At 52.9% G+C, this 15,224-nt stretch overlaps 1 protein-coding gene across 4 annotated transcripts in view; it reads right to left on the bottom strand.

Moving 5' to 3' along the window:
* Positions 1-8,741: 8,741 nt before the first annotated feature.
* The window catches only part of ZNF467 (zinc finger protein 467), a 7,805-nt gene continuing 1,322 nt past the window's right edge, over positions 8,742-15,224 (bottom strand). For 2 of the 4 annotated variants that reach the window (XM_039861290.1, XM_039861289.1), the window contains exons 2-5: positions 14,543-14,618; positions 13,952-14,062; positions 13,156-13,269; positions 8,742-10,697 (exon numbers count right to left, since the gene is read on the bottom strand). In XM_039861290.1, coding sequence (XP_039717224.1) covers positions 9,199-10,697; positions 13,156-13,269; positions 13,952-14,062; positions 14,543-14,612 — 1,794 coding nt within the window. In that variant the 5' untranslated portion in view covers positions 14,613-14,618 and the 3' untranslated portion in view covers positions 8,742-9,198. Of the gene's footprint in view, positions 10,698-13,155; positions 13,270-13,951; positions 14,063-14,542; positions 15,179-15,224 lie in introns of those variants that run through there. The other 2 variants (XM_039861288.1, XM_039861287.1) reach the window with 2 other exon arrangements.

Raw genomic sequence — 15,224 nt, 5'->3', positions numbered from 1 at the left:
CCATCTTATTCTCCGCTTACTTTTTTCACCTGGTTCTGGGCCTTTTCCCTTCTTTCCTGCCTTCTGTCGCGTTGACAATGTTGTGGGTTTTGTTTGTTTTCGGTCATTCCATTTTCCCGCTACTGGCCTCGCCATTTAAAGAACCAAAAGGAAAAACATCTAAATTTACAATCATGTTTGGGAAATTTTAGCATACCTTTCCTAGAAATTGATAGAAGAAATCAGGGAGGATATAGAAGATTTGAACAAGTCAATTAACAAACTTGGCTCGATTGATGAATGTATAGAATACTGCACCACAGGATTACAGAATATATATTCTTCTCAAGCATACACAGAACAGCCGCAAAGATTGACCATATTATAAGCCTTGGAGCAAAATTAAATAAATGTAAAAGTATTAAAATTATATAGAGTATGTTCTCTGACCATACTTTAGCCTTTAAGTTAAAAAGAAATTCTTATATATTAAAAAAATAATTATTCTCTCAAACCCATGTGTCAATGAAGAAATAAATATTTTGAACAGAACTATAAAAATGTACCACATGTCAAACGTGGAGGATAAAGCTACATCAGTATTTAGAAATGTATTGGTATAAATGCAAACAAGAAAAAGGAAAGGCTAAGAATTTACAAGGAAATAAGACAGCAAAGGAAAGCCCCCCGAAAGTCAAGGGCCTGTAAAGGTAAGAGCAGAAATGAGTGAAATGGCATTCATAGAAACCATCAATAAAGCCAAAAATCGTTTAACAAAAAATGAAGTTGACCAGCTTGTGGTCTAATTCATCAGTAATAGAAGGCACAAATAACCAGTCTCAGGAAAGAAAAAGGTGACATTACTACCAATGTTGCTGAAGACCATATAAAAATAAGATATTCCAAGCAATTTTGCCTAGAATTTGAAAATTTGATTAAACTATACATCTCCCATAACAATACAACTTAACAAAACACACTCAAGAAGAAACAGAAAGCCTGAATAGCCCCTTCCCATTCAAAAAAAAATGCATCGGATCAAACATCTTGCCACAAAGCAAGCTACGACCCAGAAGTCTTTACTGGTAAATTCTACCTCTCATTTAAGGAGAAGGTCATTTCTATTCCAGAGAACAGAAAAGTAGGCATTCCTCTTTAACTCATTTTATGAGACTACCATAACCTTGAAACCCAGAGTCGAGGACAGTACAAGAAGACCAATCACAGACTAGTCTCAAAAAGATGTGCAAAGAAGCGAAAATCCTGAATGAGTCCTATCCAACAATCTGGCAATTTATAAAGAGAATAAAACATCATGACCAAATTGGGTTTATCTCAGAGATTCAAGGATGGTTTTAACATTTGAAAATCTCTGGCGGTCACCCACCGCAATCATCAAGCAGGAAAATCAAGTGACCATCTCAATAGGTGCAGAAAGATGATCTGCTAAGAGCCAGCATCCATCAACACTCGCTAAGTAAACCAGGATGAGAAAGAACATTTCTTAATTTGATAAAGATTCTCTGCCAAAAAAATAGAGCAAACACGATACTTCATGGTGACATATTGAAGTGTTTCCTCAGATCTGGAACGAGGAAGGGGGGTCCAGTAGAAAACAGAAAACCCACTATAGCGGATTTTCTAACCAGGACAGTAAGGCAAGAGAAAAGGAAGACACGAAAATCCAAAAAGAAGGAACAAAAAGAGTCATTGCAAGCGACGTGACTGTACACACAGACAGCTGGAAGGAGTCGATACCTAAACTATTAAAATGAATGAGAAAATTTTTAAATTAAGAATTTTCATTGATAGTAACCAAAAAAAATATTCAAGAATCTAGGAATAACCAGAAAAGGTTTGTATGGAGAAAACTATTGAGCCCTTTTTCATAATTTCCTTCACTCCTTATTCCTGACAGTCCAGGTAGATGTTAATCCTGTTATAATCCTGTTATTATCGTCCTTATTTTACAAATGAGGAAAGGTTACAGAGAGGTTTACAGAGAGGTTAGTAAGCTTGAGCCCGGTCACAGAGCCAGTAGGGAGGGGACCGAGCCATACTTGGAATGGGAGTAATTGCCTTCTGAGCAAAGTCAGGCCTTAAAACATGCAGAGCACGCCCAAAGCGGCACCTGCAAGCTAGGTTTGTGGAGTCTGAGGCAATTCAGGAAAGAAGGGGGGGAAAAACCAGATTATTTCTAAAATTACTAAGCTACAACACTTATTGGTATGTTGTTTGTTGAATGTCTGCTCCCCACAGCGGTCGTAAGCTCTGTGAATGAGGGCAGATGCTTATTACATCTGTGCACCAATGCTGGGTCAAGGACAGATTAGGGGTTCAATAAACATGAACTGAATACCCGAATGACGCATGTATTTGGATTCGAGACACCAGATTTAGGCTTGGTTGTGACCTGGACTTGACCTTTAAGGTGATGAAGGGCGACGCCCTAGCAGTGGGCCTCATCTCTGGGTGCACATTCGGATCACTCGGGAAAGGTTTGAGAAATCAAGGTCAGGCCCCACTTACGCAGATTCTAATTCAATTGGTCTCTAGTGGGGCTGAGCATTGGTGTCTATCAATCATCCATCTGTCCATCCATCCATCCATCCATCCATCCATCCATCCATCCATCATCTTTACATACATCTATCTAGCCATATATACAGACTCTACTGAAATATAACAAATATACAGAAAACCGCACATACCCATCGATATTTTTTTTATGTTTCTAGGAGATTCTAATGTGTCGAGAACCATTCTCCTTGGCAAAAAGGTAGAACTATTAAAGTTTATTCGGGGCTTTCCCCCTGTTTCCCGTCAGCCTATCTCCTTGCTTTATCACAGAGAGCTGCTCCTGCATCTCCCCTCAACCAGCAATGTCGCATGCATTTATTTCATTCCCAAAAGATGGACAGGGTGCTGTTCCTGGGCCGGGATCCCCAGGCGAGCTCATGTACCTTCACCGGATGGGACAGGGAGAGGGACGACAGACCCTTAGCAGGTGGAGATCTCAGGGGAGGGAGGGCGGGTGAGGGATGGAAGCCCTCTCCAGTTGGGGGTCAGTGTCCCCAGCCGTGAGTCATGGAACTGGATTTTTCCTCACCTCCTCAGCCCCGCCAATAATGACACTTATCTGCTCTCAGTTCCAGGCCCTTAGAAAATCCTCATGCGGGAATTAATCAATTAATCCATTCTATTAGGCTAATTGCCCACTAACTTTACAAGAATGTAAAATCTTTGCCTTTTACCAGAAATTGTCAATGGACTTTCAGGCTGTCGTGAACAAAAAAGGAGGCTCTTCTCAGTCTGAGATGCCCCTCACCGTCCATCAGATGGCGCGGGGACGCCTTGGCCCAGTGGCAGGAAGCTGCATTTCTAGAATTCTGATTTGGGAGGGGAGGGCTGGGGGACTGGTGGAAGAAAGGGGCTTTGTTTCCCGGCCTGGGCGCCACCTGCAGGGGATGAGGAGCAATTACAGATCAAAGCTACAAATGGCATCTCCCTGGGGCTGAAAGGAAAGGCCAGAGAAGCCACGAACTTGGCCCCTTCTACTCTGAGGACCTCCCACTGTCTAGCACATGAAGTCACTCTGTGTGCGGTTCCGGCAGAGGGGGCGAACACTGGCCTAGCTCCAGCTTGGTCCTGCGGCCACTCTGCTGGGGGGTGGGGAGGGGGAGCAGCATCCTTCAGAGACGTGGCCTGCCTGACCACAGGCCCTAGCATCCCGAGCGGTCCAAGGGCTGGCCTCGACCTAGCTGAACAACGTCACCACGTGCTGCTTTCTGTCACAGAACGCATTTCAGCCAGGCTAACGTCTCACTACCCCTTCTGTCTACCTGAGCCCATGCAGTTCTTTCTCCCTACCAGAAACGCCCTTCCTGGATTTTCACATTTTTATTTGACAAAGCCTGTCTTAGTAGCAAAGCCAAAGTTGGTGCTTCCGCCATGATTTCTTAGTAGAGGCTTAATGATGCCAGCTAACGTTCATTAAGCCTCTACTACGTCCAGGAATGGTGGGAAAGATTTCAAGGTATTTAATCTATTTAATCCCTACAGCAATCTTATAAAGTTCACGGTCTCCATTTTACAGGTTCAAACACGGAGCATCAGAGCACTTCAGTAACTTGCCCCGAATCACGAATCTAGTTGGGAGAGCACAGGATAAAGCCAGGAGCTGACTTCAGGCCAGGTGTTGACCCCTACTCTTGACTGCTCTCTTCATTTAGTCTGTCCCAAGTATTTCCATGTGATGATATTGTCTCACGTTATAATTCTAACCGCAGGTCAATATTCCACGCAACTGAGGCGCCATCATTTGTTTAGACATATTTTTACCGTCGGGCATTTGGCTTGCAGTGAGCATCTTTGTGCGTGTGGATTTTTTCCTGTTTTGAGATTCCCCAGAAATAGGATCACTAAATATGTGAATTTTAGGGATCTAAACAGGAAAGGCAAATTGCTTTCTAAAAGATTTTTAGCATTAGTAATACTACGTAGCAGACGCACGCACGCACGCATGCACAGACGCGCACGCGCGCACGCACAGACGCGCACGCGCACACGCACATTCACGCAGTTTACGGAAACACCAAACAGAACGGTCGGGTTTGATGGGAGACGGCTCGGTTCTCGGAAGCTCCCAGAGTCTCCTAAAGGTTGTCTGTGCCTTTGCCTTGTTTCCTGTCATGCCAAAGCTATTTTACTGTCATAGAATCAAGAAAATATAAATTTAAAAAGTCGCTTGTAGAATAAAAGAACGTGAAGCAAGTTTTTTGTCATTATCATTTAGCTCTTTTGAAGTCTATGATGCATCTCCATAGCCAATTTCAGCCTCTTACATGGCCGTGCAAGGGCCCTGGGGACTGTCAGCCACTGGAGACCCCAGGTCCACTGCTGCTGGCTTTGGATCGGAACTGTGCTGCCCTCAGCCCTGCCCACGCCGATCCAGCTGGCCCGCCCCCTCCCAACACCAGGAGTCTGCCTTTCAGGCTCTCCTCCTCCAGCGTTGACACAGTACCTCTGAAGGTCCCTGTTCTCGGTTGAATTGTGTCCCCTAAAGAGATGAGGTGAAGTCCTAATCCCCAGCACCTGTGCATGTGACCTTGCTTGGAAATTGGGTCTTTGCAGATGTCATCGAGTTTAGACGCAGTCATGAGGGCGGGCCCTAGCCCAGTAGGACGGGGTCCTAATAAGAGGATGAGACACAGACTCACGCACGGGGAGAACACCGAGGGAGGACAGAGGCAGAGATGGGAGTGATGTGTCAGCGAGTCGAGGGGCGGCAAGAATTGGCTGCAACGCGGGGGGCTGGGAGCGGGGCCTGGACCGCATTCTCCTCCAGCACCTTCAGAGGGAGGGCGGGGCCCTGCCGACGCCCACATGTCAGACTCCTGGCCCCCGGTGGGTGGCACGTTGCGGGGCAGCCCTAGGAAACAATGCCGCGCCTTTGGCGAGGAGCAGTGTCTGTGCACGGCTCTCACCTCGGCGCCTGCAGCGGGCGAGCGGAGCTGTTCTCAGATACCGGGGCCTGGAGATGGGCCGGGGCTGGGTGGCGTCGCTACGGCTGTGACGTGTAGGCTCTTGTCCCAGACTCCTACCCACCTGCTCCATGAACACCTCCTGGGATTCTGCTCCGTCCCCACACACGCTTCCTTTCTTGTGTTCCCCAGAGCCACCTGCCTGCTCTGAGCCGTCTCCCATGTGACTCACTTGCTTGGACACCAGCACCTCTGTTCGTGATGTCGTGACATATGTTTACCATGGAAGCAAAGCTTCATCCTACTTGACAACTCCCGACGATTCCAAATGACAGCTGACAGCCACCCTTCCACACAGACTCCTGTATTCCTACCTCCGGGTGTGTCCATAATCCACAGTGGCTTCTGGAAAGGGGACATTTTGCAACAGATACCCAAGCCCATTTCAGCTGCGTCACGCCTTTCCCCAGGTCTCTGCCACCCGCCAATGTGGCTTGCTGTTTTGGGCACTGGGCAGGAGCCCCTGTTCCTCTCCCTGGAGACAGACAGTGGGTGAATGTGACCACACCGCCCGGCTGGCCGAGAGCCTAGTCAAGGATGTCTCGGCCAGTTGCCTCCTCAGAGCAGACCCCACCGTCCCTCCAGGTGCAATTCACTGCTTTGCATCTGTCTTCTGTGACCCCTCACATGCTTCTCTTACACGTGGACCACTAGCTCCACCCAGCTGAAGACCCCGAAGACCCGAAGACCAGGAACGCAGGGGTCTTCTCTGCCAGAGGACAGGAGAGTTTGGTGTTTGCCGTACAGGCTCGTGGGAAATGCACATCAAACTGCAATAGAGATCACCCCGTGCCCCAGAACAGCGGAGGCGGGGGGCGGGGGTCAGGGCCCTTGTGCGGTGTCGGTGGGACCGTGAAATGGTGCAGGTGCTGCAGCACAGTGTGGCCGCCCCTCTGTGAACTACCACGGCTCAGAGAAACTCGCTGGGTGGTGACCGCTGCGGTCACTAGTGCCGTTTGCCCCCTTCTCCCTCACATGCAGGAATCTGGGGTCGTGGGGCTGAATCTGGAGTCGTGGGGTGTTCCAACTTGTTGGGAAAGACAGGCATATGGCCCTTGTTCGCCCAGCTCCCAGGACAGCCAGGCCGGCGAGGACGGCCCCCCACGCCGCCCTGCTCAGGGGCTCGACGGCGTCCTCTTTTAAGTGTGCCACCGCATGAAAAAAGATTGGGAAAGGTTTCCGTCTGGGACGATGGAAAGGTTCTGGAAATATGTGGGTGGCGTTCACACAACGTTGCGAACGTACTTAATGCCACTGGATAGCACACTTAAATGGTTAAGATGGCAGATGTCATGTTATGCATGTTTTTCCACATTAAGAAAAAGGTGGGAAGTACAGGTTTTGTGGAGATTAGGAAAAGAGCGAGGGCACCAACAGGGGGGTGGCAGAGAACGAGAGAACAGGACCCGAGGACCCGGGCAGTGCTCCCAGGGCAGGGGCGCTGAGGGAGGGAGGTGTAGGGGGAGCGCCGCCCCCCACCCCCGCCATGCACGGATCCCAGCCCGGCTCTGCTCAGCTCCTGCTCAAGCCCGTGACTTCCACAAAGCCGTCTCTGTTCTCTCAAGTCTTCAGGGTCACAGAGCCACATGGCACTTGTGTCCTGTCCTGGGGACCTTCATATCTCATTTCCAGCCACGTCGCAAGTTCCTGCCAGACACACTGGTGCAGGCCAAACGCCTCCCTGCCCGTCACATGGCTGGTACACACTGGGCACGGACCGGGTTCTCTCTACGCATTAAGTACAGCCAATGTTTTTTTAGAACGAGACTGGGGGGGAAATAAATAAATTTTAACTAATGAATAAAACGCCTCTTTTACATAGACATTGTAAACTTGTGCTTCGCCCCTCAGAGCATGTTCACGGTCGTGCCCACGGTGCCTCGGGCCTGGGGTGGCGTGGCGGGCACGTATTGATTTCAGTGAGACTGCTCCTGTCAGAGGCTTGAACTCCCTCCTCCCTGGGAACAGCCCTCAGAGGACCCAGTCCTTCATCGCAGACACTTTGTAATTTTTAGTAGCATCTCCTGTTCGGATTACCACCAGGCTCGACACCAAATGACTTCTGAGTACTTGCAAACAAGCTCAAAGGACAAAGATACAACTCGTTGAGAAGATTCAAGAGAACATGAAATCCTGGAAATGGCTGACACGGAGTAGGTCTCCCCAGATAGATGACAGGATCTAAACCCCATTCTTATACAAGAATTCCAGAATGTTTAGAGAAATGGAAGCATTGATATAACCCATATAAACACTGCTTTCGTGTGTTGGACTTTCAAGGCCTGTGAGGTTACTTTTTTAGCTAGACTCACAAGCTTAGTGCCAGAGGCCAGGTAGGCACCTTCAGAGAGCAAAGCCAGTGGGAGTAGTGAAGGCTCTGGGTACCGCTCAGCCCCAGCCACTAGCTGCTAGATCTTCAGGCTTTTCCTAAGAGAAGCTGGAAGTCCAGATTTGTATGTGAAATAGCCAAGTATTTAAATAGCAACACCCTGGGGACTGTTTAGGGCCACACTGCCACATTCACGGAGATCATCTACTCATTCCTGGCCATGAACCTTAACGCCCACTGCATTCAGGCCTGCCTTCCTCCTCCCTTGCCCCTCACCAACCCAACATCAGCATCAACGATGTCATTGTAATGAGCATGCAGAGCCCCGAGAATGAGTGCCCGGCTCCAAGTCATACGAGAGGCACAGGAGGGGTCGAACCCAAGACTTTTCACTCAATCCAGCTTGCTCCCCATCATCCGCTTCTCCCCTTCGCTGCCAGCCGGCCAGCCCCAGCTCTCCTAGCTGCCCAGCCCGGGGAGCGGCAGCTACAGAGACGTCTGGATCAAGCACCCGTCATAAAGACAGAACCTGTGGGAAAGTATGATGGCAAAGCAACTTCGTATGCCATTAATGTCCTTCCCCATGGTGCCCGGCGGGGTGGTAGGTGGGGCTGCTGTTCTGAGACTCCCTTGGGAGAGCCTCAGACAGAGGCAGAAGCACTAGAGCTCCAGAGCCCTCGGTGGCATGTGCCTCCATGGGAACACGCCAAAGGGCACATGCCCCCTCTCTATGCATTCTCTACAGTTCCAGCCTTCAACACCTGGCATGAGAAATGTAGGCTAATCTTTCTTCCTCATCAGATTTCTGAGCTAGAAGCAGGGAGCAGGAGAGTGGTTTGGCTGTACGGTTTCGATTTGGTAGAGCAGTTACCTGCAGCTGGCTCAATGGCACTCACACAGGATGGCCGGGAAGTGTCCCGTGTGCAGATTAGAGAAGAGTCAGGGGTCCCCATCCCCCAACCCATTTAACAGCCCCAGAGCTTTGGGATTTCACTTTAATGACACGGTCAGTGCACAGATGAGCATCTTTCCCTCTCCCTGCTGAGCTCCCGGACTCGGAGGGAGTGGTCCAGGGAACTGATGCTCTTGGTGGGAGCTTTCCAAGGACTCAGGCCTGAACTCTTCCCAGCGAGGGTCCACTGCGTGTTGTCTTTGTCAGAGAATGTCAAAAGTGATTGTCCTTTCCAGACTTTCCCCCAGCGAGATGGAGAGGGAAGGAAAATGGCCGGCAGGGGCCAAAGTCATTCCTGCAGCAGCGGGCGCCACCGTGCGCGCCCACTTGGGCCTGGGTCTTTCCCGCTAGGGAGCAACAGAAGGCAAAGGAAAGGGTCGCGAGGAGAGCGGGGCTCAGAAGAAGAGCGGGGGCGGGGCCGCCTCGGCGGGAGTGGGCCAGGCCGGGACAGGGAGGTCGGCCTCGGATGCCAGATGCGCGGCTTCGCCGTGGATGCGCTGGTGCCGCACCAGGTGGGTCTTGCGGCTGAAGCTCTTGCCGCACTGCGGGCAGGAGAAGGGGCGGGAGCCCGTGTGGATGGCCTGGTGGCGAACAAGGTTGGTTTTGGAACTGAAGCTGCGGGCGCAGACGGCACAGGCGTGCGGCCGACTGCCCGTGTGCACCGCCTGGTGGCGGCCCAGGTGAGACTTGCGGCTGAAGCGGCGGCCGCACTGCGCACAGGCGAAGGGCCTGGCGCCGCTGTGGGCCCTAGAATGGGCGACTAGATTGGGCCTGGAGCCGAAGCGACGGCCGCACTGCGCGCAGGCGAAGGGCCGTTCCCCGGTGTGCACCCGCCGGTGGCGCGCCAGGTGCTGCCCGTGGGCGAAGGCGCGCCCGCAGTCTGGGCAAAAGAAGGATCGCTCGCTCGCGGGGGCGCCCTGGGGCGCCAGTGTGCTTCGGTGCGCGCAGGCCAGGGGCTTGGAGGCGGCGGGGTCCGCGCTGGCGCTCAAGGCGCACTCTTCGCACCCAAAGGGGCGCCCCTCGCTGCCGTGTGAACGCTGGTGCGTGGCCAGGTTCTTCCAGCCGAAGCTCAGGCCGCAGTCGGAGCAGACGAAGGGCTTGGGCCCAGGAGGGGACGGGGTCGGGGACGGGGCAGGGGAACCGGGCGAGGCGGGCACTTCGGGCTCGGGCGGGGCTCGGGCGGCCGCCTCGTGCACCTTTTGGTGTCGCACCAAGTGCTGCTTGTGCGTGAAGCTGCGTGTGCACTGCGCGCACTGATAGGGCCTCTCGCCCGTGTGGATGCGCTGGTGGCGGATCAGGTGCGTCTTTTTGCGAAAGCGCTTCTCGCACTCGGTGCAGGGGAAGGGCCGCTCGCCGGTGTGCGTCTTCTGGTGCGAGCCCAGGTGTATCTTCTGGCTGAAGCGCTTGCCGCACTCTGCGCACGGGTAGGGCCGCTCGCCCGTGTGCGTGCGCAGGTGGCGGGTCAGGTGGGCCTTCTTGCTGAAGCGCTTGTCGCACTCGGAGCACGGGAACGGCCGCTCGCCGCGGTGGCTGCGCTCGTGCAGCAGCATGTGCGCGCGCTGCGTGAAGCTGCGGCCGCAGTCGGGACAGGCGCAGGGGCCCTCGCCGCGGTGCAGCCTCTGGTGCAGCCGCAAGGTCAGCTGGTCCCGGAATCGCCGCTCGCACTCCCCGCAGCCATAGGGCTTCTCTGAGGCCGGCGCCCACCCGGCCAGCGCGAGGCCACCCAGCGCCGCCGGAGTCCCCGGCTCCAGCTTATATGCGGCGGCCAGAGGCCCCAGGTCAGGCGCAGGAAAGGGGCCGGGGAGTAACGACAGATGCTGAGGCCATTCGACCTCTTCTTCTGCCTCGTGATCCTCCTCCTCCACCTTTACCTTCCGAATCATCCACTCCTGCCCTGAAAAGTCAAAACAAGACAAGTCTATTAAGCTCCACGTTTGTTTGTGAAAGGTGTGTTTGTCAACATGATCACCACGTCCTGGAACCTGGCTTCTGCTCTCTCCACTCTACTGGAAAGTTCCTGGGAACGACCAAATCCCAAGATCCTGCGCAGTCCTCCCTCCTTTCCTCTCTGCAGTCCCAGCGCTGATAACCCCGCCCTCCCCTCCCTCCCCTCCCCCTTCCTGAGGGCCTTCTCCCAGGCTGGGGCATGTCGCTAAGGGCGCTTTCCTTGCCTCTGACTATAAATGCTGCTCGAGGTTGTTCTCCAGCTTCACTCTGGGTTCATATGGCCACAGTGGCCGCCCCAGATCTTTCTGTCCAGCAGGTTTCTTTCTGGAACCACAGTCTCACATCTCCAGGTGAGCGGCCCCACTCCCGCGTTCCCAAATTGGCTGCAGCTCAGCATCCTGACCACCAAACACCTGCCCTTCTCAGACCCAGCCCCTGACTTAGGGCTGGGGGGACTGCAGCCTCCTTCTCCAACTGCTGGGCTGGAACCTCGGAATCTTGAGTGTAGCCTGTGAGCTTTCCCCACCCCGACCCCTGCCAGCGAACCTTTCTAATCCTTCCTGTTGTCTCTCAGAGGTCACCCGCCCCCCCACCCCGACACACACACCTCACTTTCTTAATTTTTGCTTCTACACCCAGGTGGTCAATCCCAGTTTTGGAAGAGGACCAAGGAATGGTGCCAACCTCTGGAGAAGTAGGGTGGGCCCCTGCGGGAGCAGGTTCCAGGTGGGTTTCCTGGAGCTTGGCCCCTCCCGGGCCCAGCCAAAAGGAAGGAGCTCAGGGCCCAGGCCCAAAGTGTCCTCTTGGGTTTTCCTCTGTCACCAACCAGCAGTGCGACTTTGGTTAACTTATCTTTTTGCTCCTTTCAGCTAAGTTTGTTTGCTCAGGTGTAACGGTTGGACGAGTTCAAGGTTCCTGAACCTGGTACAGCATCATAATCTCCCGGGGAACTTTTACAAAACGCATCTCTGGTAGCAGGGCGCATGAACCTGATCTTTCTTTAAAGCTCCTACAGTGATTCTTATTTGAGAACCACTGAACCAGATGATTCGAGTTCCTGTCTATAATAGCCTGAGCCTTGGTTACATTACACACGGACTGTCACAATTACATTTACTTTCGGTCTTTTTCCAATCCATCAGTTCCAAGCAACTATTTATCCTATTGTGATACTGCTTTGTACCACTCTCCTACTCAAGAACATCAATAGCCCCCTAATATTCACAGGTTAAACTAATTTCTCACTACGTCTGAAGTTCACCTCAACCTAGTCCAACTTTCTTACTACTCCTAAGCTAAGCCCTTCACTTCAGCCAAGGTGGTCTGCTCCAACTCGAGTCACACGTCAACTTTCCTGCCTCAAAGTCTTTCTCGGCCTAGAATATTTTCCCATCCCATGCTTTAGAGCTGAAGTCTACACCTCTAAAATGCAGCGCAAATCAACCAAATCCTTGACAAATCCAGTGCATGAAGCTCCCGTATATAAACCTATACTGCATACTCCACTTACTCGTGACACGGCTTTACTGTTATGTTAATTCCTTATTCTAGTTCATATTAGTGTCACTTAAGACTTTAGCTTCTAGAGGGCAGACGTCTTGTGTTCTATTTCCCTATGCGCCTAATAAAAATGAGGACGGCCACCATCAACTGAAGGCCAAGTATAGATGACATGCCACGTCTATATTGTTACAGACTTTCACAACAAGCATGAAGCTACCTATATCCCCATTTACAAACGTAGCTCCTGGAGGTGAGGTAGCCGATTCAAGATCACTCAGCTAGGGAATGTGGAGCAAAGATTCAAACCAGGTCTGTGTTACTCTAGAACTCATCTCTTTCCATTCTACCTATCACAGCCTGCACCGAGCAGGCACTAAATAAATCCTCATGGGATAAATGACATCACTCGGGCAAAAGATGATGAGCTCGGTGGTGGCGGAAGCACGTGATGGGTGACACAGTGGAGAGAGAACCAATTGTTCGATTGCCCTGGGTATGGGGGAGATGGGTCAAACAACAGATTTAGAGCATTTGGGTACCACTGAGATCAGCGGAGACGTGGGGGAGGGGTGCGTCTGGGGAGAGACGATGAAAAGGTTCATCAATGTCATATGTCTTCACAGGAATTATAGTTCAAGCCATGGACAATTCTATTCTCAGACTGGGGGCAGGAGAGGGGAGCTCAGGACTTCTGGAGGAAGTTGAGGGAAAGTGAGGACTTCTAGCGGACGGTCCTCTAGACCAGGCTCTTTGATTCCCGTTGGGTGCTGAAGCTCAGCAGCAGAGAGGTGCCAGGGCCCGGTCCATCTTGGGTTGGAAGGGCCTGGCGTGGCTGCCTCATCAGATATCAGCTCCTGAGTCTGCAGGGCCCTCTGGTGGGATGGAGCAATGGGAAGACTCACCTGGGCAGGAGCCCACAGGCTCAGCCTTCGCTGGTGTTTGTGCCTGGCCTCCTCTGCATGGAGCCTCAGTCCGTTCAGTATGGGCACCATCCTCGAGTCTGGGGGCCTCGTACCCTGGCAGAGAACAGACAACCTCAACCTACCGCAGAGATCACAGATGGACAGAAGTCCCCACACCCAGCCCATGTCATCCCTGCGGGGGCTCAATTCCCAGCAGCCTCAGGCTCCTGTAAGCAAGGCAGCCGCTAAGGCCCTGCAGGTTGCAAGAGCCACAACTGTGAGAAGTTCTCGAAACTTCTGTGTATGGACGATAGTGGAGGCAAGCAAGGGCCCTGCCCCGTGGCTTACTTGCGGTTCCTCGGAGGAGGACTGGGGACCTCCCAGCAACCAGACGGCCCGTTCCATGACGAATCATTGGAGAAGACCGGGATGTAAAAAGCCAGGCACGCCCCTTCCTTAGGTACCTTCTCCCAGGATCTGCTTAGCCACCTCCCTCGCCTCTTTCAAATCCTGCTCAGATCTGACCTTCCCAGGAAGGCCTGATCTCACCCCCCCCCTATCTGCCCCACCCCCCACCCCGACAGCACACATCCTCTCTTACACGGCTCCTAAGTGTGCACGGTTCATATTGGTTGGTGGCTGACTCCCTGCCTTTAACAGGACTAAGCTCCTGGAAGGTAGAGGTCTTTGTCTACTTGGTCACTGAGGTGTTCCAAATAGCGAGGATGCCACCTGGCACTAAGCGGGTTCTCAGTGAATAGCTGAGCCGCCCCCCCCGCAGTCTCCGCTTACTTACCCGTGGGCAGTATTCTTTCTTCCCTGGGAGGACACATCTGCTCCTGGGTATTGTGAGACCCTTCCCCTGGCTCGCTTTGGGGCGCCATCTCTGGCTGTCCAACAGAGAATCCTGTTCCAGGTAGAAAGCCGGGTCCAAGTAAAGCATCCAATACAGAAGAGGGCCTCAAAGCCAGGGGTTCTCCCCCTTCCCAGCCCACCCAAGGAGTCCAACCCTCTCAGGAAGGGTCTCTAGCCAGTGTGGACAAAGGAAAGCCAGGCTTCCCAGCAGCCTGGCCAGATATCAACCTCAGCAGCTTTGTGCTTAGTCAAAGATGGGTGAAGGCAGAGAGAGAGTAAGTTTAAATGTCCCGGAGCTCCTGAGGATGCCACGTGCACATGCAGTCTAGCAGAACCTCCAGCGTGGGCCGGACACGCACAGACACCCCAATGAAACCAAAAGGGATGCTGCTCTAAAGGCTCCTGGGGTCTTGGGGGTGTCAGGGTTGCAGTCTACAAGGATGGCTTTGCCTTCTTTATTCTAGAGAAGCAGCAGGCCCAGCACGTCCCTGAATCCCCCCACCCGCAAGTTCCTTCTGCTCTGCAGGCTCACCCAGGGAACTGAGGGCCTCCAAGGTCTCTCTCATGGCAACCCTGGGTAGCTGCTCCCGGGGATCGGGCATCAGACCCTAAGGAGAAAATATATCCTGGCTCATTCTTCTCACAGCAGCTTCCACCGGGCCCGAGCTCTGCCCACCCTGTCCCCATAGCTATCCCAGGAGCTCCAAAGGTAATATCCCCAGGTACAGGTGAGGGAAATGAGGACAAGTGGATTTCAGGAAGCAAAGAGATCTTTAAAATTGGCGGAAGGAGAAGGTCTTGAAGCTATTTCTGCAACCTCTGGTCAGCTCTGGAGTCAGCTCTCCCCCCACCCCGCCTTCACCTGGCAGGTCAGCTCATCAGTGCTGCCCCGGCATGGCGGGGATCAATGGATTCTCTGGGGAGCGGGTGGAGGGTGGGAGACCGGGTTGGGGAGCGGGCAACTTCATCTCCTAGGCCCTCCAGCTGTCACTGCAGGAGCTGGTGAAATAGGAGCCAGCCGAGGGGCGGAGGTGAGTGTCACTACTGGGCAAGTGGTAGGGGAGGCCCTCAGAGGAGGGTCCTCGCTGAAGGCAGGAAATGGCTCTAGCTTCCTCTCCCCCAGAAATAACGCTGCCTCAAAATCATCGCTCCTCCCCCGCTGGGCTTCCCCAGGCAGGGCCACCCCGCCCCCGTGCCCCCTTCCCTGCTCCTCC

The sequence above is a fragment of the Pteropus medius genome, unplaced genomic scaffold, assembly GCF_902729225.1.
Source record: "Pteropus medius unplaced genomic scaffold, Ma_sr-lr_union100, whole genome shotgun sequence".
Taxonomy (NCBI): Eukaryota; Metazoa; Chordata; class Mammalia; order Chiroptera; family Pteropodidae; genus Pteropus; species Pteropus medius.
This window is presented reverse-complemented; position numbering and strand designations above follow the sequence as displayed.